This window comes from Protomyctophum bolini (assembly GCF_963924005.1).
Source record: "Protomyctophum bolini genome assembly, chromosome: 14".
Classification (NCBI taxonomy): Eukaryota; Metazoa; Chordata; class Actinopteri; order Myctophiformes; family Myctophidae; genus Protomyctophum; species Protomyctophum bolini.
The window spans coordinates 40072771-40098995 of NC_137875.1; the positions used below are offsets into that span (position 1 = coordinate 40072771).

The window sequence follows — 26225 nt, forward strand, 5'->3', positions numbered from 1 at the left end:
TGGGCTATATATACAGGGGCTTTATAGGGATGCTGGCTTGGTTGGCTAATGGCTATATCTGGTGTGCGTTTTGTTGTAACGGATATAGTTGTCCTGACTGCAAACCAAAACCAATCCGAAGGAAATGGGACCCGATCAGCTATATCCTTGTACGAGTGACACTGAGTCGTATGGCATGTATACCGCCTATAATATAAAATGATGTAAGTATAAATTAGCTGTTATATAGGCACAGATGTGGTTTTGCTTGTGGCACGTGGCAAGGACAATGCCTTACTTTAAGGCAAGTTGATGACTTGGTCTGAGTTCTCAGCTATTATAGTCTGGGTTTATAGGGAAGATAAAAGGTCTATACTGTACAATGGTGTAGGAATGAGAACTATAACCAAAGGACATAGATTAGGTGACTTACTGTAAGGCAGGGCTGTGGGATTTAAATACCATTCTGGCGTGTGGACTGGCCTTTATATATAGGCTCTGAGCAGGAGTGGGAGAGGGTCAATTAAGGCCTATATATATAGGTCTCAGACTTTGGGTCTAATAAGGTCCAGGACTGGGTGTGTATAAGTCTGGGTTGCGGTGGGACCCATCCCATAGTCTAGGTGGTCTGATCCAGGGCCCTCAGGAGGTCTCCGCCCTGAAGGAGGTGCAAATTGCCCTGCAGGGGGATGTTGACCTCACAGTCGTACCGGGTCAGTTCCGGCAAACCGTAGGACTCGAAGGAAGGGGCCAACAGACGACTGGCTACACCTGTGTGGACGGATGGTACAGACAAGTTATAGGCCAACAGGGATTCATGGAGACATTAACCCATTCTGAACGGGAACCCATTTTGGTGATATATAGCATCATGTTATGCTTTAGCTATTGAAAAATAGCAGATCTACAAGCTCGTAGCGCGCCACCGAGTGGCGCGCTACGAGCTTGTAGGTCTGCTATTTTTGAAAAATCGAAGAACGACTGACATTTTTAGAATCTGATCTCAGGTCAGAATGAGGTTAATCAGACCAGCGCGTGTCCAGTGGACACCTCGTATGAATCTGATCTCAGGTCAGAATGGGTTAACAGACAAAAAGGGACTGGACAAAGTAGTGGGTAAGAAACATGTAAAGAATATGCATGAGGTAAAAGAAAAATCTCTCTCTCTCTCTGTCTCTCTTTAGTAGGCAACAGAGCAGCACTATCCCTCTCTCTGTTTCTGGCGCCCCCTACTGGTACTAATAGTATACTGGTGCTCATTAACTTCACATACATGGGTGAACAACACATAGGTGTACACGGACATTGCTCAAGACCCACCTCTTCAACATTGCCTTCCCTAGCTAACCCTTTTCACTGTCTTTTAATGTTTTTTTAGCTTCTAGTGATTATTTCTTTTTTCTACTAAAGTTGTTTTTAATTGTGTTGTTCTCTGTAAAGACATGGGGGGTCTTTACAGAGAACAACAAAAATGAAAACAACTTTAGTAGAAAAAATAAATAATCACTAGAAGCAAAAAAAAAAAGCATCTTTGGGTACTGAGAAAAGCGCTATATAAGTTTGAGATATTATTATTATTATTATTGCTGGTTGTAGGAGTGGTTGCACCACTCAAAAACAGAGAAGAAAGACACGCGGTCATTCTTAAAATGGTTAAATGTTTTTGATATGAATGGCAATGCTTAATAATATATATAGTTGAAACATTTGTAACTGTATTTACTGATGTTTATAGTAATGCATGAATAATGGTTTACAAATGACGACTTCATGGTGGATTAAGTATTTACTAATGCTTAACTAATGCTTAATAGTGTATAGTTATTAAAAAGTGTCGCCATGCATTTTGCACGTGGATCGGAAGCTCAATATTTGAAGCAGTTATTGGCGTTGATCCTGCTTTTGTATAAATGCATGAAAGTTCCATGCACGTTTATCAGTGTATGTGCGCAACGCAGTGCTTTCAAAGCGAGGTTCAAGTCAAACGTATTGTCCGGCAAACTCACCCTCTGTCTTGTTGGAAGACATCATGCCATATTCTGTGTAGCTATTATTATAGCTCTGCTGGGGGAAGGATTTCTTCAGCACACCGTCTATCCCACATCCTGGATATTGAGACTTCCTGTGTTGCAACAGTGGGCTGAGACGTTGGGGTATCATTCTCCCCATGATGGGGTCTGAGAGGGGGGGAGGGGGTTACATTGATAGTATTAATAGTCTCACACACACACACACACACACACACACACACACACACACGCGCGCACACACACACGCAGCAACCATATACCTGCCAGTGAGCCTGTGCTGAGGGAGCGGTCAATGATGGCACAACTCTCATGTCTCATCCTCTTCCATATCATGTCTGGTGGCTTGCTGTCATCCTGACACACACACACACACACACACACACACACACACACACACACACACACACACACACACACACACACACACACACACACACACACACACACACACACACACACACACACACACACACACACACACTATTACTACGATTACCATGGCGAGAGAGATCATTAAAATCAAAAACTGGTGGTGATAATAATCAGATGGTCGTTTGGGACTTACTATGGCCATTTGGGTGAAGGGGCGCTTGATGCTGTTGGCCAAGGTGCGTTTGGCTGGACCGCCCATGTCTTTATAAGCCTGCAGGAAGTTCTCCATGGACCTATACACACAAACACACAGGCTTGTGAGTTACACCATAGAGACACTTTGTATATACTTTCTCATGGTTCAAAATGATAAAATGTCATTAATGTCACCCTTTTCGTTCCATGGTGTGTCACCTTTGGGGGTGCAGTACTTAGTTTAGACAGTTTTTTGTTTAGACTAGTCATTGGTTAGACCAGTCATTAGTCCTATACAACTACAACCTATCTCAAACCCTCACCCTAAACCTAACCTCCCACGGGGGGCAGCACACCTAAACCTATAACCTTAACCCATGTCTAACCAATGACCAGTCTAAGCTATAAGTATGCACCCCTCACCTTTGTTTCAGCATGAGACCTCTCTGCTGACATGCCGGGCGCTGCTCCTCCTCTGAGAGGGGCTCCATCATCAGGCAGCTCTTATTGGCCCCCCGCGGGGGCTGCAGTTGGTACGTTAAAATGGGGTCCGGAGGCCAGTTGATTTTGGACCTGCCGCCCATGGACGCCACATGAGGGGTGGTGGCCAGAGCCTGGTATGGGGGTATCATCAGTGTCTGGTTGATCGCCATGTTGGCCCCTATAGGCTCTCTATGGCCCTGCAGCAGGGGGGGGCTCCTCGTGGTGTCCCCTTGGGGCCAAGAAGAGACGCCATGAGGCTGGTACGCCAGGCTTTGAGGCTGAGGAGGAGCGGAGGAGGAGGAGGAGGAGGAGGACTGCAGGGGCTGGAAGAGGCTGGCGATGTTGCTGAAGCTCTGCTGGGTGCAGGTCGCCGGGTGGTGGTGGTGGTGGTGGTGAGGGGATATGTCCACGGGGGGCTCTGGCTCTGGAATGATGGGGTGCAGCTGGAAGTCCTCTCCGTCCATGGGGATGTAGGGAGCTAACGTCTCCAGGTCCAGGTCACTGAAGCCCACCTGATATCAATCAGAAACAAAATGCCAGATCATGGGGATGTGTAGGGAGCTATAACGTCTCCAGGTCCAGGTCACTGAAGCCCACCTGATATCAATCAGAAACAAAATACCAGATCATGTGCTCAATGAGCAAGATTGGTCAAAGTGTGTCCATGGGGGCCAAGAATCCAAGAATCCTATCCTGTTACACCAAAGCAAGGGCTAAAATTCATGCTATAATTCATGCTAATTCATGCTGACGAAATAATATTTTCAATACTTTTCAACTTCAAGTTGAACGTTTTGGTCTACCATAGAAGGTGTGTTGTGTCACGCTCGGTGATTTGGGAAGATATTGGCCCCGGGGGGTCAATATAGACTTTGGCCAAATTCTATAGCAGGGGTCATTTTGAGAATCACTCGATTTAAATAGATCAGAAGGCTGTCGAAGGGCCGAGACTATAGAGCGTCGCAGTCCCGCCACCCTTACAGAACGATGAGGCACCAGGACACGGACACACACGCACGCGCACGCACGCACGCACACACACGCACACACTACACACACTAACTTCAGTGCTCGCGGGGCTGTTGCTTCCCTCGGTGTCGAGGGTGAACAGTTTCTCTGTCAGGTCCACCTTCAGGACGTCACTCTCTGAGCAGCAGTCACCTGGGCTACTGGGCTGTTGGGAGTGCAGAGTGAGGAGAGGAGAGGAAGGAAGGATGGATGTCGGAGAGGAAGGAAGGAAGGAAGGGAAGGGAAGGGAACGAGAGAGCAGAGGGGAAACGTGGACACAAGTGTGAGAAGAAGCCATAAAAGAGACATAGATGGAGTGTTGAAGAGAGAAAAGGAGAAAGCAAGACACAGAGAGAGAGAGAGAGAGAGAGAGAGAGAGAGAGAGGGGGGGGAGGGAGAGAGAGAGAGATAGAGAGGGAGAGAGAGAGAGAGGCACGGGGAGGGAGACAGAGTGATGAGTTATATGACAAAGACTCCATTCACTGCTAAGTGAGTGTTGCTTCCAAACAGCCACCCCCTCCATTCTCACAGGTTGGGGCAGCCTCTATACCCGCTCCCCTACCTTCTCTCTCAATCCAACGCCGAACCGCATGAAGCCATTAAAGGACAATCATTACTGACCGTCCACAAGTCAACGAAATCCTCTCTGTATTACATTGACTGATACGTACATCTGAGCTCTCCTGTACTCTTATCGCCGACATTGCCTGTATACCAGCATATACTGTATGCCAGCATGGCGTGCAATCTTCCGACTGCCCTGTGATGACCGTCCTAGACCTATAGAGGCAAACTATAGCCTGTAGTTTTTCGCTATATGCCACACAGATAATCTGTGCTTTTCACATGTCATCCCTGTTGCATCTAGATATAGGAGATATGGTTGAAAATAGACAACAACACACACACACACACACACACACACACACACACACACACACACACACACACACACACACGCGAACACACGAACACAGTGACATTTAACATCTTTAATTGCATTCACATTTAACAAGAAATTCTTGAACACAAACAATAGTTGATGCGCAAACTTGAGAAAACTAACAAGTGCTTCAGGATACAGATCACGGGTATACAGAAAGCATCGCCTTCTCCATAATATGGCGACAGGCCCCTCATACGACTGATTTATGGACATCACAGAGGCTTCCAAATATGAACACAAGTAGCTTAACATTTGTATAGCCAAGCTGTATTAAATAGCATCCTTAAGACCAAAATGGTCACTTCTCTATACTGTCCTCATCAACAACAACAATATCTGGTCACACACGCACGCACGCACACACACACACACACACACACACACACACACACACACACACACACACACACACACACACACACACACACACACACACACACACACACACACACACACACACACACACACACACACCCCTTCTCATCCGTACCGTAGAGCAGCTGCTCAGGCTGGGAGTGGCACTCCCAGGCGGAGGTTTCTGTGGCACGGTGAACGTGCTGCAGCCCATGTCCCCTGCAGAGGCTGCAGCAGAGGCTGATGCAGCCGCGGAGGCTGCAGCCACGGACTTGTTGTGGCTCTCACTACTAGCCCAGGCCGGTGCAGGCCCCAGAGGAGGCATGCTGCAGGGGGAGGAGACCTGCAGGGTGAAGGCTGCAGGCTGCAGACGCCGGGTCTCCTCAAACGGAGAGTCACCTGCACGGGGAAATGGGAGGAAGTCACACAGTCAAACAACAAAGGGATTATTATGGGATGCCTTTAACCCATTCTGACCTGAGATCAGATTCATACGAGGTTTCCACGGGACACACACTGGTCTGATTAACCCATTCTGACCTGAGATCAGATTCTAAAAATGTCAGTCGTTCTTCGAATTTTTCAAAAATAGCAGACCTACAAGCTCGTATCGCGCCACTCGGTGGCGCGATATGAGCTTGTAGATCTGCTATTTTTCAATAGCTAAAGCATAACATGATGCCAACACCAAAATGGGTGCCCGGTCAGAATGGGTTAAATTATTTGAGTTCATTCATATAGGCCTGATGTCGAAAAAAAAAAAGAACATATATTCAAAGATTTGCGCCGCATTTGAACGATTAAAAAAGAATAGACCTACGAGCTCGTGGGTGGCGCGCTTATATGAGCTTGTAGATCTGCTATTTTTCAATAGCTAAAGTATAACATATATAATGCTTGAAAACACCAAAAGGGGTTCTCCCGCCCAGAATGGGTTAGGCCTGACATTAAAAAAAAAGTTTCGTCTGAAAGAATATAATTATATTCAAAGATTTGTGCCGCATTTTAACGATTTTTCAAAAGTAGCAGTCCCACAAGCTCGTAGCGCGCCACCCGGTGGCGCGCTACGAGCTTGTAGATCTGCTATTTTTCAATAGCTAAAGTATAACATAATGCTTGAAAACACCAAAAAGGGTTTCCGCCCAAACTGGGTTAAAGACCTAAGTGAATGATGATGGCTGGGAACCAAACCCCAAAGTCTCTAAAGATGGGCCTCCCTGCTTGGCACACAAGTGCCAAGGGATGGATTTGGGGTATATATAGGTCCCTGCGACATACTAACGTCATGTCCAGGGGGTGTACTTGTCTTGTCCTTACCCGTTGTGAGATATTGCCCCTCCCCCCTCCTTGTGGCCCTGGGTGCGTTTTCGCATTTTTAATTCACTAATAAATTCACTATTAATTTATAATTAGTTGAATTGGAAAAAGGGGGCTTCGTTAAGACCTCCATATTATTATTATGGTCAATGCCTGTGTGAAAAGTGTGATTGGTGCAGGCAGTGAGGAGCTGTACGGCGGTCACAGTGACACACAGACAGACATTGATTCAAGCTAGCCTCATGCTATATATAGAAAGAGGAGATAGGCTCCTGCCCTGCTATGTATATGGGCCTCATGAGCCCTCATGGCTCGGCGAAAGGCTAATCTGATAATCTGATACATTGGACGAACCACGTGTCCGAAAGATAAACGTCTTCCCCCCCACCCCCCCCCCCCCCCTCATAGCACAAGACTGGCAAGACTAATCGGAATAATTGAAAAAAAAAAAAAAAAAAAGGTTTCCGTCAAACCGAAGTCGAGGGAGATGATGGTGTCTCCGGCCGTCGGGGCCAGGTGGGTGAGGTCCTCCTCGTCCGGCTCCTCTTTGAGTTTGGTGAAGAGCTCTCCGTCTCCTCCCGGCTCCGCGGCGGACGCCCGCACGTCGTCCACGGGCTCCTCCTCCTCCTCCTCCTCCTCCTCCTCCTCCTCCGCGCGGAAGAAGCTGCATGAGGGCACGACGTGGCAGGGCTTGAACAAGGACTCCGTCTGCTCCATGGAGAGAACCGTTGACTTCTCCTCAACGTCACTATAGACAGAGAAATGACTGTTTGAATCCCAAGTAGATTAGCCTTTTATGTATAGACATGATTGATTGATTGATTGATTGATTGATTGAAAATCAAGTCAATAATACGATAACTGTTACTGTGGACGACACCATGATTAATTATTTGTATATTTGTAGACTTTAGGTACATGGGTATCTTGGTGGTGTATAGCTAATCTTGTAGATTTAGACTCCTGGGGCCGATTCATACTCCTATTTTACCGCTGTTTCGGCGCTGTAGTGCCGAAATGATTTCGGCTCGTCAGAAAATTTCAGTAGCACCGAAGAGCCGACTTTAGGACGGTACCGTACCCGCCCCCCCCCGAACCTCAAATGACGTCACATTGTAGGCTCTACAGCGCCGAACCGACTTTTATTCGGCTCTAAAATAGGAGTATGAATCGGCCCTTAGTTTTATTGTACAGATATTCTACTGTTAGTCGGATGTTCATGCTTACTGTCTCTGGATTAAGTGTCCGCCAAATGCCTATATTGTAAATTGTAAAAAAATTTCAAATTTTTCAACACTATTTTAGAATTAAACTAGATAAAGTGCCCCTTCGGGCACAGGTCTCCACCAGGCCAGCTCAGGATGTGGCCTCCTGGTGGCGCTATAATAGGCCAATGTGAAAAGGGTGCCATTTGTTCCTATACACCAATTGGATGATTTGAGGCATTTTGTACCAAAAATGTATTTTGCAAAAATCCACCTGTTGGTGGCGCTATAACAGGCCAATGTGAAAAGGATTGGATAATATTCCTCAGCCCAGTAGGACAGTCTGTGAAAGATTTCACGTAAATTGCACGCTGGGCTCATGATTCGAGGCGTTTTGTTTCAAACGGGCCAATCCTGCAAACTTGGGAAGCCAATGTTAGCCAATTAGGATGGAAATATGAAATGTATAAAACATGATTATAGAGATAGTGTGTGACGATTTGCGGGATTTTTGGATTTTTGGACATCTGGAGGAGTAATATCAAAAGATGTGTTTTTCAAAAGTTGGCCTCCTGGTGGCGCTATAACAGGCCGTTCTGGAAATGTCATCGTTGGCATCCAGGGAGTGTGTGTGTGTGCGAAATTTGGCATCGACCGGGTTAACGGTGCCGGAGATTAGCTGTTCACAGACAGACGGACGGACACACGGACGGACGGACGGACGGACGTGCAAAACATACTCTCTCCCCATGCCTTCGGCCTGGTGGAGACAATTAACATTTTTTGCATCAGACATGAGCTCTGCAGTGATATAGTATGGCTATATCGCCATAATGTCACAGTTCCTGATGAAGGAATCCTGTTTGGTTGAATACTGGACAACTCACCCCGGTGCATGCTTGCCCGTTTTCCCTCGCGGATTTTTCACTTTGTAATATGCCATTGGCTGTTTGTATTCTTTTTGGAAAAATATAAAAAGATACTCCTGTGGAAAGGCTATATTATTTTACTTATATTGACCCTATAAACAATTTAGTATTATTTAGTATACTGTATGTAAGGTTTTGCCCACTCAAATGGTACCTCGTCAGATAATCCCCACATATCCTACGACAACTTCTGTGAACAGACTTCACTGTAGTAGCTTTTCATAAATCATATTTGTACTTGGGCTGTCATGAAAGTTTATAGCTGTCCAGCCTCTCCCACCCTTAGAGTATATATACTCTAAACTCCCACCCCTCAACTGGGGAAAATTCTGGGAGGAAAACAGAAACGGGGTGAGTTGTCTTGTTGTTATACCATTTGGTTCAGTATAATAATAGAACCACGCTTTTAGTTTCCCCTGCAGCCATTTCTCACCTGAGAACATAGTTGATACAGACAATGCACTGCGGCTGAGAGTTGCGGGTGTTGTAGATGACGGTTCCCTGGGTCTCAACCCAGACGTAGCCTCCGTTCTTAGCCAGCATGCGATACTGACCGCTCACCGACTGGCCCTTGGTGCATACTGCAGACGAGGAGACGCAGGCACTTTAAAATACACCGTAATAATGCATTTTTTAAAATGCATTTTAAATTACATTTAAAAAACACTTTAAAATACACCATAATAATGCATTTTTAAAATGCATTTTTAAAATGCATTTTAAATTGCATTTTAAAAAACACTTTAAAATACACCATAATAATGCATTTTTTAAAATGCATTTTAAAATGCATTTAAAAAACACTTTAAAATACACCATAATAATGCATTTAAAAAAATGCATTTTAAAAACACTTTAAAATACACAATAATAATGCATTTTTAAAATGCATTTTAAATTACATTTAAAAAACACTTTAAAATACACCATGATAATGCATTTTTGAAATAAATACATGACAGCATGGGAACAGGCGCATTCTGGTTCGTTTTGAGATATGTAAGATGTTTTGACTGCAGGTTTGTTCATCAGAAAAGCTGCTCTTTTCCCATCGAGCAGGGTAACATAACTGGGACGTCAGAGTATATCCTGACCTCGAAACTTTAAAAAAGGTCTTCTGAATCCTCCAGTTTTCTGAAAACAGCAGACCTATACAAGCTCGTAAGCGCGCCACTCGGTGGCACGCGATGAGCTTGTATAGATCTGTGTGGCTCCAAGACCTCCGCTATTTTCAGTGCGCACATCAAACTGTTAACTGTATACACCCTGCTATAGTTTTGTGTCAGTACCGTTTGCAGTTCTCTTAAAACACTGGTTATCTTGCAACACTCTTAAACACGTCGCAACACACCCTGCCGTTCAAGAGCTCAAACTCGCTGTGACAATGTCGAATGCCTCTCATAGGCCTTTTTTTTTTTTTTTTTTTTTACTTGAATGAAAATAAACTTGCAAAACCCCTACTTAAATAAAACAGGAATGCTTGCGAGATCTTTGAACCTACAATAACTAGCAGATTGATTTGTGAGTGAAAAATGTCTCGAAGAGATTTGAGGAAAAAAAGAGGTTCTGGCTGTAACCTAAAGTCCAGTAATGGCGTGGGAATGAATCAAGACGAAGAAGAGGTCACAGGCTCTAAGGAACGCTAGTGTGTGTGTGTGTGTGTGTGTGTGGTGTGTGTGTGTGTGTGTGTGTGTGTGTGTGTGTGTGTGCGCGCGTGCGTGCACCGTGCATGTGTGTACAGCACGCATGGAGGAAGTCAGGGCAACATTATAAGCAGCACAGGGTGAATGCGTGTTACAATATTAGTCCCGTTGGAGCTAGCTGTATGCCTGTGTGTGTGTGTGTGTGTGTGTGTGTGTGTGTGCGAGCGTGCGTGCGTGTGAGCAACTATTTGGAAGGACATATGGAAGGAAAGAGAGCCTGTTAATTGAGCAGACATACTGTAGTGTAAGTCATGTATTTTTAAGGGTTACAGAAACAGTAACACACAAAATTGCACTTTGCCTGTAAGACTATAGTGTTAAGACTTATTCATTCTTCTTCGCACGCACGCACGCACGGCACACACACACACACACACACACACACACACACACACACACACACACACACACACACACACACACACACACACACACACACACACACACACACACACACACACACACACACACACACACACACACACACACACACACACACACACACACACATTCAATACACTGATTATTGTCAACTTATTTTTTTTCAATATTTTGGTTTGAAGACCTAAATCACATCACCTCCTTTCCTGTCCTGTTTCACCGCTTTCACAAAGACCTAATGATATAGAGCTGGCACTGAAGACACAGACCATGACACTTCAGAGCACTACACGCACGCACTCATGCCAGACGTGTAAGTCTTATCAGGCAAACACTGGCCATGCTTAATAGAATAAAATGCATCTCAAAAGCATGTGCTGTTACAGTATACTCACATGCACACACAGGCAAACCTGAAGTAGCCTACACATACATAAAACATATGTCTGCCATTGTTCGGCATGGGAACAAGCTCCCACTGTATACCTTCGTCAGGCAGCCTCTGTAGACATTTCTAAAGCTCAGCATACAGCATTGCTTTTAATTGATCTTTTTTTTTTTTTTGTTATTCATGTCCTCACTGTATTGCATTACTGCTTGTTTTGTAACGTCGTTGCCTCGCTTTTCTTTTATTCTCCATTGCTCCGTAAAGCACTTTGAGCTGCATTTCATGTCATGAAAGGTGCTATACAAATAAAGTTTTATTATTATTATTATTGTTACAGGCTTAATGCATTTAATCACATTGAACTCCGCAGTGTTCCTATTCTGCGCATTAGTCCGAAAGATGTAAAGTTGTGTGTGCGTGCGTGCGTGCGTGCGTGCGTGCGTGCGTGTGCGTGTGCGTGTGCGTGTGTGTGTGTGCGTGTACTCACGGTTCTGGTGAGTCTTGATGACAGTGTCTGAGTCCAGGGCGTGGTAGAAATCGTAGATGGAACGACCAAGTAGGTCCTCTGGATTATAGCCCATCAACTCTGTCACCCTGCAACACGCACGCACACACACACACACACACACACACACACACACACGCACGCACGCACGCACGCACGCACGCGCACACACACACACACACACACACACACACACACACACACACACACACACAATGATTAGTCTTTAGGGTGGTTGTGTTCCATTTGATATCCTTCTCCTATCACAGCAACTCACAAATCTTGCTGCTGTGTTTGCACATTGTTGTACTTCGCCCAGCAGATATGGGAGTTTTTTGTCATTGGTCATGTTTTCAAAATCTCCGTGTGTGGTTGTAATCTGTGGGAAGTATGTGTCTCTGATGTCTTGGTACAATGGACAGATGGTTAGGAAGTGTAGCTCGCACACACACACACACACACACACACTAATTAACAATTGACTAAACATTTACCCTATACCAAATTTAAATCCCAGCTGCTCCTTACACCCAACTATACACGTTGCGGTGCTATATAGTGGAAAAGGGCTATGCGTTCAGTTCACCAACATGCAGTAAACATTCATCCCGATAATATGTGGTTATTAGATTGTGAGCGAAGGTTGAAGCGTCATGGCGCTATATAGAGGAATCATCAGCCTGGTTCATTATCTGGGCCGGGAAGGTGCACAGCAATTTCCACAGTAATCCAGCCAGTCGTTTTTGAGGTATATGTTGTTATAGGGACTAAAAGTGGCAGAAGAATGGCTGGCTGGACAGAGAAACTGATCAACATTGCCATCCTTATATATAGAGCCTTGCCACTAGCACAGCAAAATAATATATATATATACACACACACACACACACACACACACACACACACACACACACACACACACACACACACACACACACACACACAGACGCTCATTATCATCAGTTCTTCACGGAGCTTTTAGACTTCAAAGGGCTTCATGTGCGATTTGTAAATCAGAAAGAGCGATAGATAGTTGATACTCCCTCTCATCCCTCATTCCCTCAATCTGCTTCAAGAACAAGTTAATCTCCTTCCGTTGCTCTTGTCAAAAGTTCAAGTGCGTGCGTGCGTGCGTGCGTGCGTGCGTGCGTGCATGCGTGGTGTGAAAAGTGAAAAATGAAAAATATTCATGGGAATGAAATGAATGGGATGAAAAATAAAAAGGTCTCACATAAAGTACCTGGATTTATTTTGACACGGGACATTGCAGACATGGATGGTCCCTGACAGCCATGATGTGCCTCAGTAATAGTGCTGCTGCCCACTGCAATAATCTCCTCATTCAACTATTCTAATTCATCTGCAACGTTTTCAATAACTCAGTCCAAGCAGTCCACATGAGTTACATTACAGATTACGGTTTTAAGCGGGTCTTAAGGAATGGGTGTTAGACACGGTTATGAAATTAACATTCCTAGGCGAGGGCTGTGTAAATGGTCATGAGTTTTCGGTGCCTTCATATTCCAGGAACAGTATATGAATAAATGACAATTTAGGCATTTCTTATCCAAAATGGCTCACACAGTGCGAGTTAGTGATGAAGACCATGGAACCATGTTTTGGATGTGGCACTTTCATGTTCGGAACATACAACTACTTTAATACTACTAGGAAATTATGTAAAAAAAAAAAGGTTATTATTATTTCTTTTTTTGCAAATTGTATGCACATTTATAATCATTATTAAAATAATAACAATAAATTAATAATTTACATTTGGGGGATATCTTTCACAATAATGAATAAACCATTCTAATCTTCAAAAAAAAACATACATTAGTTATTTTACTTACTTTTATCAGGGTTATAGGTCATAGGTTAAAAAGAAAATTAAATTCTTGACAATGAGCATTTTGATATTTTGATAAGCAGCTTGATATTGTTATGCGTCCGTCCGCCCGCCATCGCATTTTAGTGCTACTCTGTGTGTGTGTGTGCGTGCGTGCGTGTGTGTGTGTGTGTGTGTGTGTGTGTGTGTGTGTGTGTGTGTGTGTGTGTGTCCATGTGTATATGGTGACATAACATACTGTACTGTACTGTACATATGCTGCGGTACTTTCAAAACAACAATGGCTTGACAAAACACGTTTAAAGGTTTCCCCAGAAACGATGAAAACTGCTTTAAGGTGTCGTACAGTGTCGGCTGTATTTTGCGTGTCTTAACCCATTCTGACCTGAGATCAGATTCATACGAGGTTTCCACTGTGGACACACACTGGTCTGATTAACCCATTCTGACCTGAGATCAGATTCTAAAAAATGTCAGTCGTTCTTCGATTTTCCAAAAATAGCAGACCTACAAGCTCGTATCGCGCCACTCGGTGGCGCGATATGAGCTTGTAGATCTGCTGTTTTTCAATAGGTAAAGCATAACATGATGCTAACACCAAAATGGGTGCCCGGTCAGAATGGGTTAAGTATACCAGGTCTTATTCCCTAACTTGAGTAAACTAAAGACCTGGAGGCGTGTGATCAATGCTCTTTTGGCCACTCAGAATAGCCAAATGGCATTGATGATCACGCCTCCAAGGTCTTTAGTTTACTCAAGTTAGGGAATAAGACCTGGTCCTTAAGACACGCAAAATACAGCCCTAATACTTCAAGATATATCGCTCACGAAAGAAAGTAGAAACTAAACAGACCTTGTTTTTTAGCGCGGGTATATCTGGGGAGCAGACTATAGCGCGCACTGTGATTGGCCAGATGAGTCCGTCTGTCAAGAGAACTATATATACTTTCCAAGCTGCCCATATAATGGGCCGAAGTCCAAACTGATACCACGGGAGGAGGCCGCGAGTGAATCCACGTTCGGTCTGGCCATGAAGCCAGGCTAGTATAGAGGTCTGTACGCCTCGCGCGAGAGAGACGCTTATTTAAGCGTTATAACATGTCATCTCCGTGCTCATTGGCTTCTCCTGCCAAAACTAAACGGATTCACTCAGCAGGAGGAGGTGTGTGTCTTGACGTGTGTGTGTGTGTGCATGCACGGGGCATGTTTTGCTTGGGTTTGTGGCTATTATTTCCAGACTTTGTCAAAATGCAGCGGTTTGTGCAGCGAGGGGCGAAATCCATTTGACCCGACCGGCGCGTCGGTCGGTCCGTGGTTCCGACGCGGCGGTCGGGTCAAATGGATTTCGCCCTCCCTCTGTGTGTGTCTCTGTGTGTGCAGTGCATAGGTGTCGAATTTGATGTTAGTTCATATAACTATATGCACATAGCAGCCTACAATAAGAGACAATGACATCAAATGGCATGTTTTCACCTGGATGAAAACATGTGGCACCGTGGCATAATATACCAATAAGTCGGTGCGTGCTCTCCGCTCTCACTGCAACTGGCAGCTCCAACTCCTATATTGCCGATAACAATCTGATCCCAGGTCAGTCTAATCATCCGGAGATAATAAAAACCTGGGAAACCAGTATTGTGATTATTACGGTGATGAAACACGGATCTGGACCCCGTGCGGCCCGGCTGCCGGAGCATTTTTCTGAATCAGGGGGACCCCCACGAAGAGCTCTAGTGTGTGTGTGTGTGTGTGCGTGTGCGTGCGTGTGTGTGTGCGTGCGCGTGCGTGTGCGCGCCCGCGTGCGTTTACCTACCTTTCGTCACAGTAAGTGAACTTCATGTCCATGCTGTGACGGCTGAGAAAGGTCTTGCTGTCCAGCGGCTTGTCGATGTTGGACGGATGCGGGATGGGTTCACACAGCAGGACGGCGCAGATGAGCGGAGGCTCCTTGAAGACGCAGTGCACGCGAGGGGGGCAGCCGCTGCAAAAAAAAAGTTTCGTCTGAAAGAATATAATTATATTCAAAGATTTGTGCCGCATTTTAACGATTTTTCAAAAGTAGCAGGGTGGCGCGCTACAAGCTTGTAGGTCTGCTATTTTTCAACAGCTAAAGTTTGAAACACCAAAAGGGGTTCCCGCCAAATGGGGAACCCCTTTTGTTATGCTTTATTTATTGAAAAATAGCAGATATACAAGCTCATAGCGCGCTACGAACTTGTAGGTCTGCTATTTTTGAAAAATCTAAGCACGACTGACATAGAAACTGCTGCATGTTGGCTTTAGATGGTCCCAGGTTCCTGATGAAGATCTTGGGAGGAGGAAGACAGATCTCCAGCAGCCTCACAGAGATATAGCTGAGGAAAACAGAGTGAAGGAAATTGTGTAAGAAAAGAAAAGAAAAAAGTGCAATACAATGTGTGTTACATTTCAAACGCACTTTCATCACTCCGACATTGGTGGCAACCACCCTTATAAGGAGCAATTTGGGGTTCAGTGTCTTGCTCAAGGACCCTTGAACACGTGTGTGTGCCTGCCTCTAACCGTCTAACGTGGTGGCAGCCCCGAACAGAGTTTGTGCCAGGTTTGGTACAGATCGGAGCAACGATGTGCGTCCTATGTCCGGATGTTACGTTTGTGACCACGATCTGCCCGCCCACCAACCCTCTGTCCATATATCCTATGTTAAAATTGCCTAAAGTGTGTGGATGGAAGGATGGATGGATGAACAGACAGAGTGGATGAATTGAGCCCTAACCTGAAGGACGCCACCATCTGATTGTAAGAGAAGTACTGGAAGTACTTGTATTATGCTGCCACACATGCTATTCAGACCTACAGTACTAATGTTTTCCTTGAACATTGTGTATGTAGTAGTACTGTGGTACTGAATGTAAATGGCAGACACCTACCCTCCTTCATACATGCTGGCATTGCCCTGGCTGGCAGTGAAGTAAACAGAAGTGGACCTCTGCCCCTGTGGATGTGACGACGTCTGCGTGCACGCTGGCTGTCCTCCACACCTTTCCCCCTGTGGATGTGACGTCGACGTCTGCGTGCACGCTGGCTGTCCTCCACACCTTTCCCCCTGTGGATGTGACGACGTCTGCGTGCACGCTGGCTGTCCTCCACACCTTTCCCCCTGTGGATGTGACGACGTCTGCGTGCATGCTGGCTGTCCTCGACACCTTTCCTCAACACAAAAGTAAAAATGCACGGTAAAAAAAAACAGATGGTTGACCCTTGAAAAATAAATTGCCTGTTCAGTCTGCCAATTTATACCCCTTGAACAAATCACCTACATTACATGGAACCAAATGGACGTGTAAGGGTCTATTTGCTACAAAGGTCAAGACTTGAACTGATGGTAGTGAATTTATTAAGTCCATAAACCACCGTAAGAACTGACAGGACAGTAAAAACAAAAAAATACTGTTAATTTCACATACTTTTGCAATGACAGTACCAAATATTAACAGCTCCAAAAGTAAACCATGCTAATTCAAAACAGTACAATTTCCTTTTTAAATGGCAGAATCAATCAGAATCACTGTAACATATTACAATTAATTGATGACTTCAACATCACCAAGCACTTATTATATTGAACTAGTTTTTCCCTTTTTAGCAGCTGTTTTAACTATGGAGTAATGAAATACCTTCTTTTAACCTTTTTTAAGTGTAAATATAATGACATGAAATAAAGACCTTTTTATCCAAAATGTATGAAATGCAGTGATAACAATCCTTCCTTTGCATGTGCACTTCTAACCTTTCCTTTACAGCACACTTGACAGAAAGAGTAGCAAACCAAACTTTGGTTTATAGTGCACTATCCTTGTAGCACTGTGAGCCTTTGCTGCAGAAATACGTTTTTCATTCCATATACCAAAACTGAACAGTGCACTTTATCAAAGGTCATTTAGCTCCACAAACGTGTTGTATTGTATGTTGCAAACACAGTCCAAGTGTACCAACCTTATGCCTCTTCGGGGGTGCTAAAACAATCATTGAAAGTCTCAATGGCAAAAAGCGGTTTACTTTTTAGCAGCAGCAAAACACGCGTCTCCTCTCTCTCTTGTCTGGTTATTATGTAATACTTCCTCTTTCCGGTGCGCAGGTAGCTATTGTTGTGTTCTTATATCCTTACTGAATTGAATCATATACACAACATTGTCTTTCTGGTTGCTTTATTGTAGTGACTGCTCCTGTCGACTTGCCGGATGGTTTCCCTATACATTTCTGTTACCTGTCGTCACCATAGAGTATTGTCGTCACCTGCTTCCTGGTCATGTGACTTCAGTAACCAATACACGACAGCTATGTCCCACAAAACTCCCTTCAAAATAAAAGCATTTGGCTCAAAGGAAAACGACTTGTTTCACAATAAGTAACATTGTCATAATAACAATGTCTGTTCACCCAGAATATAGAAAAGTTCAGTAGAAAACGTGTTTGGGTTCTTTACAGTTACAGACACAGAGAGGGGGGAGGGGGGGCCTAGAGAAAGTAATATGAGATATTTTATGACCTTGTGATTAGCAGACAGCCAAAAGTAAAACATAAAACATAAATGTGTTTTGGCCATCCAATTATTTACCATGCACACCATCAAATATGAATACACGGTTTTCAAATAATTGCAATGCATACTATTGAAGAATAGCCTACTATAAAACTTCATGTTCAAACACTGATCAAGACAAAAATGGGAAATGATGGATGGTTATTTCACTATATAAATAGGCCTATTCCTGTGGAACCGGGAGTCAAGCAAAAGGGAATGCATCCCATGTTCTTGTCAGGGTCCCCAGTTCAAAAGTGATTAATTTGGATGGGGTCACGCCCTGACAAGGTTGAGAAACACCAGTGACCACACTACTCTATGAATTTGATGATGGCACACTCACGCACGCACGCACGCATGCACACACACACACACACTCCCACACACACACACACACACACTCCCACACACACGCACACACACACACACACACACACACACACACACACACACACACACACACACACACACACACACACACACACACACACACACACACACACACACACACCGGTGTAAAGCTGGGAGGCCGCATTTGAAGCCTGTCAAGGTCACACCTTGACCCTAGACCTTAGGAGTGTCTTTGAGCGACGGGAGCAGGTTCCCCAGATTCAGCTTCACCTTCTGAACAAAAGTATGTCTTGTTTGAAACAAAAGGACTTTTGGAAAGGGCCTAAAGGTGGCGCTAACCGTCAAACTACAGGGAGTGTTGTGCATTCTTTTTTTTTAATCCGACAGATACCTCTCTGGACTCACTTTTTCCCGCTGAATCCGAATATATCAACGACGAGACTGTCTGACCTTGGGAAAGTGGTGAAAAAGGGCGCTAAAGTTTGTAAAAATGTCACCTTTGCATCCAAAAAGGACATATTTCCTGTGATTTTTTCCAATCAAGGGGCATGTATTCCCACTTACTTTTTCCCCCCGATTCCAACGGTGGTGGTCTTATCTCTCTACGACGTCAGGAAGTGGGTGTAAACGCCCACTTCCTGTCCCCAGCCCCCCGAAATGTTGTGGAAAACGGGACCAATTCCATTAAATCCGGCATGAAAAAGTGATTCAGAAAATGTGTTGTTTGAAAAAAAATAATAATAATTGAGCTCTAGGGGCTGAAAAAACGTGTCTCTTTTGATTTGGCGGAGAGTTAGCAGTGTCGGAGAGCTACGAAACCACTTCCATCGGATTCGGGACGCTTCAAACATTTAGAAACAGTCTTGTTTGTGAAGACAGCAATTTTTTTGAATATCTTATTGAATTTTAAAGCTGGGAGGCCGCAAATTAAAGCCTTAAATGTCAACGCTTGACCTTTGGGTCTTCCGAGTGTCTTTGAGCGTCGGGAGCGGGCTCCCTAGACTCACTTTTTCCCGCTGAATACAGCCGTGGTGGTCTCGTGTCTCTACGATGTCGGGAAGTGGGTGTACTAGCCACTTAGCCGCCAGAAATCTTCTGTAAAAAACCGAGACCATTTTCCGACTCAGAACGGCGAGGCGAACGCGCTGATATGTGTTTCCCAGCACACGGACTTACGGTTCTCTTAATTGGCTAGGGTTAGGGTTAGTTTTCAACGCGCGATAGCTCTTGAACGATACGTCCGTCAGACAAGTAATTGACGTTGGCGTTTCCAGCTTTCCGAGGCCTACGATCTGATATGTCCGCCATTGTCGTGCGACCCCCGTAGCCCCTAACCCTAACCCTAGATAACCCTAGTTTTACCTGATCGAAAGGTTTATAGGGTTACCGATGCTCAGAATGTGTTTTTGGTTGAAATGCTGAATTTAAAATTGAGTACCAGAAGCGAGCCACATATCATCGCGTTCGTCTTATCGATAGCTACGCGTGGACGCGACTAACTTTTATTTCTGACCTTTGTGGGAGGAGCTATCGCACTTTAAAGGCTACCTAGACCTATGTCCTACGTTACGTCCTACGCTGTAGAGACCTACGTCCTGCGTTACCTCCCACGCTGTAGAGACCTACGTCCTACGCTGTAGGGACCTACGTCCCACGCTACGTCCTATGTTTTAGAGACCTACGTCTGTCCTACGTTACGTCCTACGCTGTAGAGACCTACATCCTACGCTTTAGAGACCTACGTCCTACGCTACGTCCTACGTTTTAGAGACCTACGTCCTACGTTACGCCACACGCTGTAGAGACCTACATTTTAGAGACGTACGTCCTACGTTACGTCCTACGCTGTAGAGACCTACGTCCTACGCTTTAAAGACCTACGTCCTACGCTACGTCCTACATTTTAGAGACCTACGTCCTACGTTACGTCCTACGCTGTAGAGACCTACGTCCTACGCTACGTCCTATGTTTTAGAGACCTACGTCTGTCCTACGTTACGTCCTACGCTGTAGAGACCTACGTCCTACGTTTTAGAGATCTACGTCCTACGCTGTAGAGACGTACGTCCTACGCTGTAGATACGTACGTCCTACGCTGTAGAGACCTACGTCCTGCGTTACCTCCCACGCTGTAGAGACCTACGTCCTACGCTGTAGGGACCTACGTCCCACGCTACGTCCTATGTTTCAGAGACCTACGTCCGTCCTACGTTACGTCCTACGCTTTAGAGACCTACGTCCTACGCTACGTCCTACGTTTTAGAGATCTACGTCCTACGCTGTAGAGACGTACGTCCTACGCTGTAGATACGTACGTCCTACGCTGTAGAGACCTACGTCCTGCGTTACCTCCCACGCTGTAGAGACCTACGTCCTACGCTGTAGAGACCTACGTCCCACGCTACGTCCTATGTTTTAGAGACCTACGTCTGTCCTACGTTACGTCCTACGCTGTAGAGACATACGTCCTACGCTTTAGAGACCTACGTCCTATGTTACGTCCTACGCTGTAGAGACCTACGTCCTACGTTACGTCCTACGCTTTAGAGACCTACGTCCTACGTTTTAGAGACCTATGTCCTACGTTACGTCCTAAGCTGCAGAGACCTATGTCCTACGTTACGTCCTACGCTGTAGAGACCTACGTCCTACGTTTTAGAGACCTACGTCCTACGTTACGTCCTACGCTGCAGAGACCTATGTCCTACGTTACGTCCTACGCTGTAGAGACCTACGTCCTACGTTTTAGAGACCTACGTCCTACGTTACGTCCTACGCTTTAGAGACCTACGTCCTACGTTTTAGAGACCTATGTCCTACGTTACGTCCTACGCTGTAGAGACCTACGTCGTACGCTGTGGAGACCTACGTCCTACGCTGTAGAGACCTACGTCCTACGCTACATCCTACGTTTTAGAGACCTACGTCCTACGTTACGTCACACGCTGTAGAGACCTACGTCCTACGTTTTAGAGACCTACGTCCTACGCTTTAGAGACCTACGTCCTACGCTACGTCCTACGTTTTAGAGACCTACGTCCTACGTTACGTCACACGCTGTAGAGACCTACATTTTAGAGACCTACGTCCTACGTTACGTCCTACGCTGCAGAGACCTATGTCCTACGTTACGTCCTACGCTGTAGAGACCTACGTCCTACGTTTTAGAGACCTACGTCCTACGTTACGTCCTACGCTTTAGAGACCTACGTCCTACGTTTTAGAGACCTATGTCCTACGTTACGTCCTACGCTGTAGAGACCTACGTCGTACGCTGTGGAGACCTACGTCCTACGCTGTAGAGACCTACGTCCTACGCTACATCCTACGTTTTAGAGACCTACGTCCTACGTTACGTCACACGCTGTAGAGACCTACGTCCTACGTTTTACAGACCTACGTCCTACGCTTTAGAGACCTACGTCCTACGCTACGTCCTACGTTTTAGAGACCTACGTCCTACGTTACGTCACACGCTGTAGAGACCTACATTTTAGAGACCTACGTCCTACGTTACGTCCTACGCTGTAGAGACCTACGTCCTACGTTTTGGAGACCTACGTCCTACGTTACGTCCTACGCTGTAGAGACCTACGTCCTACGCTTTTGAGACCTACGTCCTACGCTACGTCCTACATTTTAGAGACCTACGTCTGTCCTACGTTACGTCCTATGCTGTAGAGACCTACGTCTTACGTTTTAGAGACCTATGTCCTACGTTACGTCCTACGCTGTAGAGACCTACGTCCTATGCTTCAGAGACCTACGTCCTACGTTTTAGAGACCTACGTCCTACGTTACGTCCTACGCTTTAGAGACCTACGTCCTAGGTTACGTCCTAAGCTTTAGAGACCTACGTCCTACGCTGTAGAGTCCTATGTCCTATGCTTGATTGTTTGTGGGTGTGGCTTGTTTGTGGGTGTGACTTTTTTGTTTGTGGGTGTGGTTTGTTTGTGGGTGTGGCTTGATTGTTTGTGGGTGTGGCTTGATTGTTTGTGGGTGTGGCTTGTTTGTGGGTGTGGTTTGTTTGTTTGTGGGTGTGGTTTGTTTGTGGGTGTGGCTTGATTGTTTGTGGGTGTGGTTTGTTTGTTTGTGGGCGTGTCTTGATTGTGGGCGTAGCATGTTTGTTTGTGGGAGTGGCTTTTTTGTGGGTGTGGCTTGATTGTTTGTGGGCGTGACTTGTTTGTTTGTGGGAGTGGCTTTGTTGTTTGTGGGTGTGGCTTGATTGTTTGTGGGAGTGGCTTGTTTGTGGGCGTGGCTTGTTTGTTTGTGGGCGTAGCATGTTTGTTTGTGGGAGTGGCTTGTTTGTGGGTGTGGCTTGATTGTTTGTGGGTGTGGCTTGATTGTTTGTGGGCGTGACTTGTTTGTTTGTGGGAGTGGCTTTGTTGTTTGTGGGTGTGGCTTGATTGTTTGTGGGTGTGGCTTGATTGTTTGTGGGCGTGGCTTGTTTGTTTGTGGGCGTAGCATGTTTGTTTGTGGGAGTGGCTTGTTTGTGGGTGTGGCTTGATTGTTTGTGGGTGTGGCTTGATTGTTTGTGGGTGTGACTTGTTTGTGGGAATGGCTTTGTTGTTTGTGGGTGTGGCTTGTTTGTTTGTGGGCGTGGCATGTTTGTTTGTGGGAGTGGCTTGTTTGTGGGTGTGGCTTGATTGTTTGTGGGTGTGGCTTGATTTTTTGTGGGCGTGACTTGTTTGTTTGTGGGAGTGGCTTTGTTGTTTGTGGGTGTGGCTTGATTGTTTGTGGGTGTGGCTTGTTTGTTTGTGGGCGTAGCATGTTTGTTTGTGGGAGTGGCTTGTTTGTGGGAGTGGCTTGTTTGTGGGTGTGGCTTGATTGTTTGTGGGTGTGGCTTGTTTGTTTGTGGGCGTAGCATGTTTGTTTGTGGGAGTGGCTTGTTTGTGGGTGTGGCTTGATTGTTTGTGGGTGTGGCTTGATTGTTTGTGGGTGTGACTTGTTTGTGGGAGTGGCTTTGTTGTTTGTGGGTGTGGTTTGTTTGTTTGTGGGCGTGTCTTGATTGTGGGCGTAGCATGTTTGTTTGTGGGAGTGGCTTTTTTGTGGGTGTGGCTTGATTGTTTGTGGGCGTGACTTGTTTGTTTGTGGGAGTGGCTTTGTTGTTTGTGGGTGTGGCTTGATTGTTTGTGGGAGTGGCTTGTTTGTGGGTGTGGCTTGATTGTTTGTGGGTGTGGCTTGATTGTTTGTGGGCGTGACTTGTTTGTTTGTGGGAGTGGCTTTGTTGTTTGTGGGTGTGGCTTGATTGTTTGTGGGTGTGGCTTGATTGTTTGTGGGCGTGGCTTGTTTGTTTGTGGGCGTAGCATGTTTGTTTGTGGGAGTGGCTTGTTTGTGGGTGTGGCTTGATTGTTTGTGGGTGTGGCTTGATTGTTTGTGGGTGTGACTTGTTTGTGGGAATGGCTTTGTTGTTTGTGGGTGTGGCTTGTTTGTTTGTGGGCGTAGCATGTTTGTTTGTGGGAGTGGCTTGTTTGTGGGTGTGGCTTGATTGTTTGTGGGTGTGGCTTGATTTTTTGTGGGCGTGACTTGTTTGTTTGTGGGAGTGGCTTTGTTGTTTGTGGGTGTGGCTTGATTGTTTGTGGGTGTGGCTTGTTTGTTTGTGGGCGTAGCATGTTTGTTTGTGGGAGTGGCTTGTTTGTGGGAGTGGCTTGTTTGTGGGTGTGGCTTGATTGTTTGTGGGTGTGGCTTGTTTGTTTGTGGGCGTAGCATGTTTGTTTGTGGGAGTGGCTTGTTTGTGGGTGTGGCTTGATTGTTTGTGGGTGTGGCTTGATTGTTTGTGGGTGTGACTTGTTTGTGGGAGTGGCTTTGTTGTTTGTGGGTGTGGTTTGTTTGTTTGTGGGCGTGTCTTGATTGTGGGCGTAGCATGTTTGTTTGTGGGAGTGGCTTGTTTGTGGGTGTGGCTTGATTGTTTGTGGGTGTGGCTTGATTGTTTGTGGGTGTGACTTGTTTGTTTGTGGGAGTGGCTTTGTTGTTTGTGGGTGTGGCTTGATTGTTTGTGGGTGTGGCTTGATTGTTTGTGGGCGTATCTTGATTGTTTGTGGGTGTGGCTTGATTGTTTGTGGGTGTGGCTTGATTGTTTGTGGGCGTGTCTTGATTGTTTGTGGGTGTGGCTTGTTTGTTTGTGGGAGTGGCTTTGTTGTTTGTGGGTGTGGCTTGATTGTTTGTGGGTGTAGCTTGATTGTTTGTGGGCGTGTCTTGATTGTTTGTGGGTGTGGCTTGATTGTTTGTGGGTGTGGCTTGTTTGTTTGTGGGCGTAGCATGTTTGTTTGTGGGAGTGGCTTTGTTGTTTGTGGGTGTGGCTTGATTGTTTGTGGGTGTGGCTTGTTTGTTTGTGGGCGTAGCATGTTTGTTTGTGGGAGTGGCTTGTTTGTGGGTGTGGCTTGATTGTTTGTGGGTGTGGCTTGTTTGTTTGTGGGCGTAGCATGTTTGTTTGTGGGAGTGGCTTGTTTGTGGGTGTGGCTTGATTGTTTGTGGGTGTGGCTTGATTGTTTGTGGGTGTGACTTGTTTGTGGGAGTGGCTTTGTTGTTTGTGGGTGTGGTTTGTTTGTTTGTGGGCGTGTCTTGATTATGGGCGTAGCATGTTTGTTTGTGGGAGTGGCTTGTTTGTGGGTGTGGCTTGATTGTTTGTGGGTGTGGCTTGATTGTTTGTGGGTGTGACTTGTTTGTTTGTGGGAGTGGCTTTGTTGTTTGTGGGTGTGGCTTGTTTGTTTGTGGGCGTAGCATGTTTGTTTGTGGGAGTGGCTTGTTTGTGGGTGTGGCTTGATTGTTTGTGGGTGTGGCTTGATTGTTTGTGGGCGTGACTTGTTTGTTTGTGGGAGTGGCTTTGTTGTTTGTGGGTGTGGCTTGATTGTTTGTGGGTGTGGCTTGTTTGTTTGTGGGCGTAGCATGTTTGTTTGTGGGAGTGGCTTGTTTGTGGGTGTGGCTTGATTGTTTGTGGGTGTGGCTTGTTTGTTTGTGGGCGTAGCATGTTTGTTTGTGGGAGTGGCTTGTTTGTGGGTGTGGCTTGATTGTTTGTGAGTGTGGCTTGATTGTTTGTGGGTGTGACTTGTTTGTGGGAGTGGCTTTGTTGTTTGTGGGTGTGGTTTGTTTGTTTGTGGGCGTGTCTTGATTGTGGGCGTAGCATGTTTGTTTGTGGGAGTGGCTTGATTGTTTGTGGGCGTGTCTTGATTGTTTGTGGGTGTGGCTTGATTGTTTGTGGGTGTGGCTTGATTGTTTGTGGGCGTGTCTTGATTGTTTGTGGGTGTGGCTTGTTTGTTTGTGGGAGTGGCTTTGTTGTTTGTGGGTGTGGCTTGATTGTTTGTGGGTGTAGCTTGATTGTTTGTGGGCGTGTCTTGATTGTTTGTGGGTGTGGCTTGATTGTTTGTGGGTGTGGCTTGTTTGTTTGTGGGCGTAGCATGTTTGTTTGTGGGAGTGGCTTGTTTGTGGGTGTGGCTTGATTGTTTGTGGGTGTGGCTTGATTGTTTGTGGGCGTGACTTGTTTGTTTGTGGGAGTGGCTTTGTTGTTTGTGGGTGTGGCTTGATTGTTTGTGGGTGTGGCTTGTTTGTTTGTGGGCGTAGCATGTTTGTTTGTGGGAGTGGCTTGTTTGTGGGTGTGGCTTGATTGTTTGTGGGTGTGGCTTGATTGTTTGTGGGTGTGACTTGTTTGTGGGAATGGCTTTGTTGTTTG

General features: G+C 45.7%; 2 protein-coding genes across 2 annotated transcripts in view; both read right to left on the reverse strand.

The window, feature by feature from the left end:
• The window catches only part of cdh1 (cadherin 1, type 1, E-cadherin (epithelial)), a 159110-nt gene extending 141405 nt beyond the window's left edge, over window positions 1-17705 (reverse strand). Inside the window, exons 1-2 of the mRNA XM_080782811.1 lie at window positions 17683-17705; window positions 16554-16829 (exon numbers count right to left, since the gene is read on the reverse strand). Of these exons, the coding sequence (XP_080638937.1) occupies window positions 16554-16575 (22 nt within the window). The 5' untranslated portion in view covers window positions 16576-16829; window positions 17683-17705. The remainder of the gene's footprint in view (window positions 1-16553; window positions 16830-17682) is intronic.
• LOC308328295 (endothelial PAS domain-containing protein 1-like) lies at window positions 259-16416 on the reverse strand (the record flags this gene model as incomplete). Its single annotated transcript, XM_080782064.1, has 13 exons — window positions 259-750; window positions 1986-2156; window positions 2270-2363; window positions 2575-2674; window positions 3000-3571; window positions 4123-4233; window positions 5504-5766; window positions 7158-7432; window positions 9252-9399; window positions 11778-11884; window positions 15458-15625; window positions 15909-15998; window positions 16400-16416. 13 exons carry the CDS (start codon window positions 16414-16416, stop codon window positions 599-601), a joined length of 2268 nt encoding a protein of 755 aa, XP_080638190.1. The 3' UTR covers window positions 259-598.
• Window positions 17706-26225: the final 8520 nt, after the last annotated feature.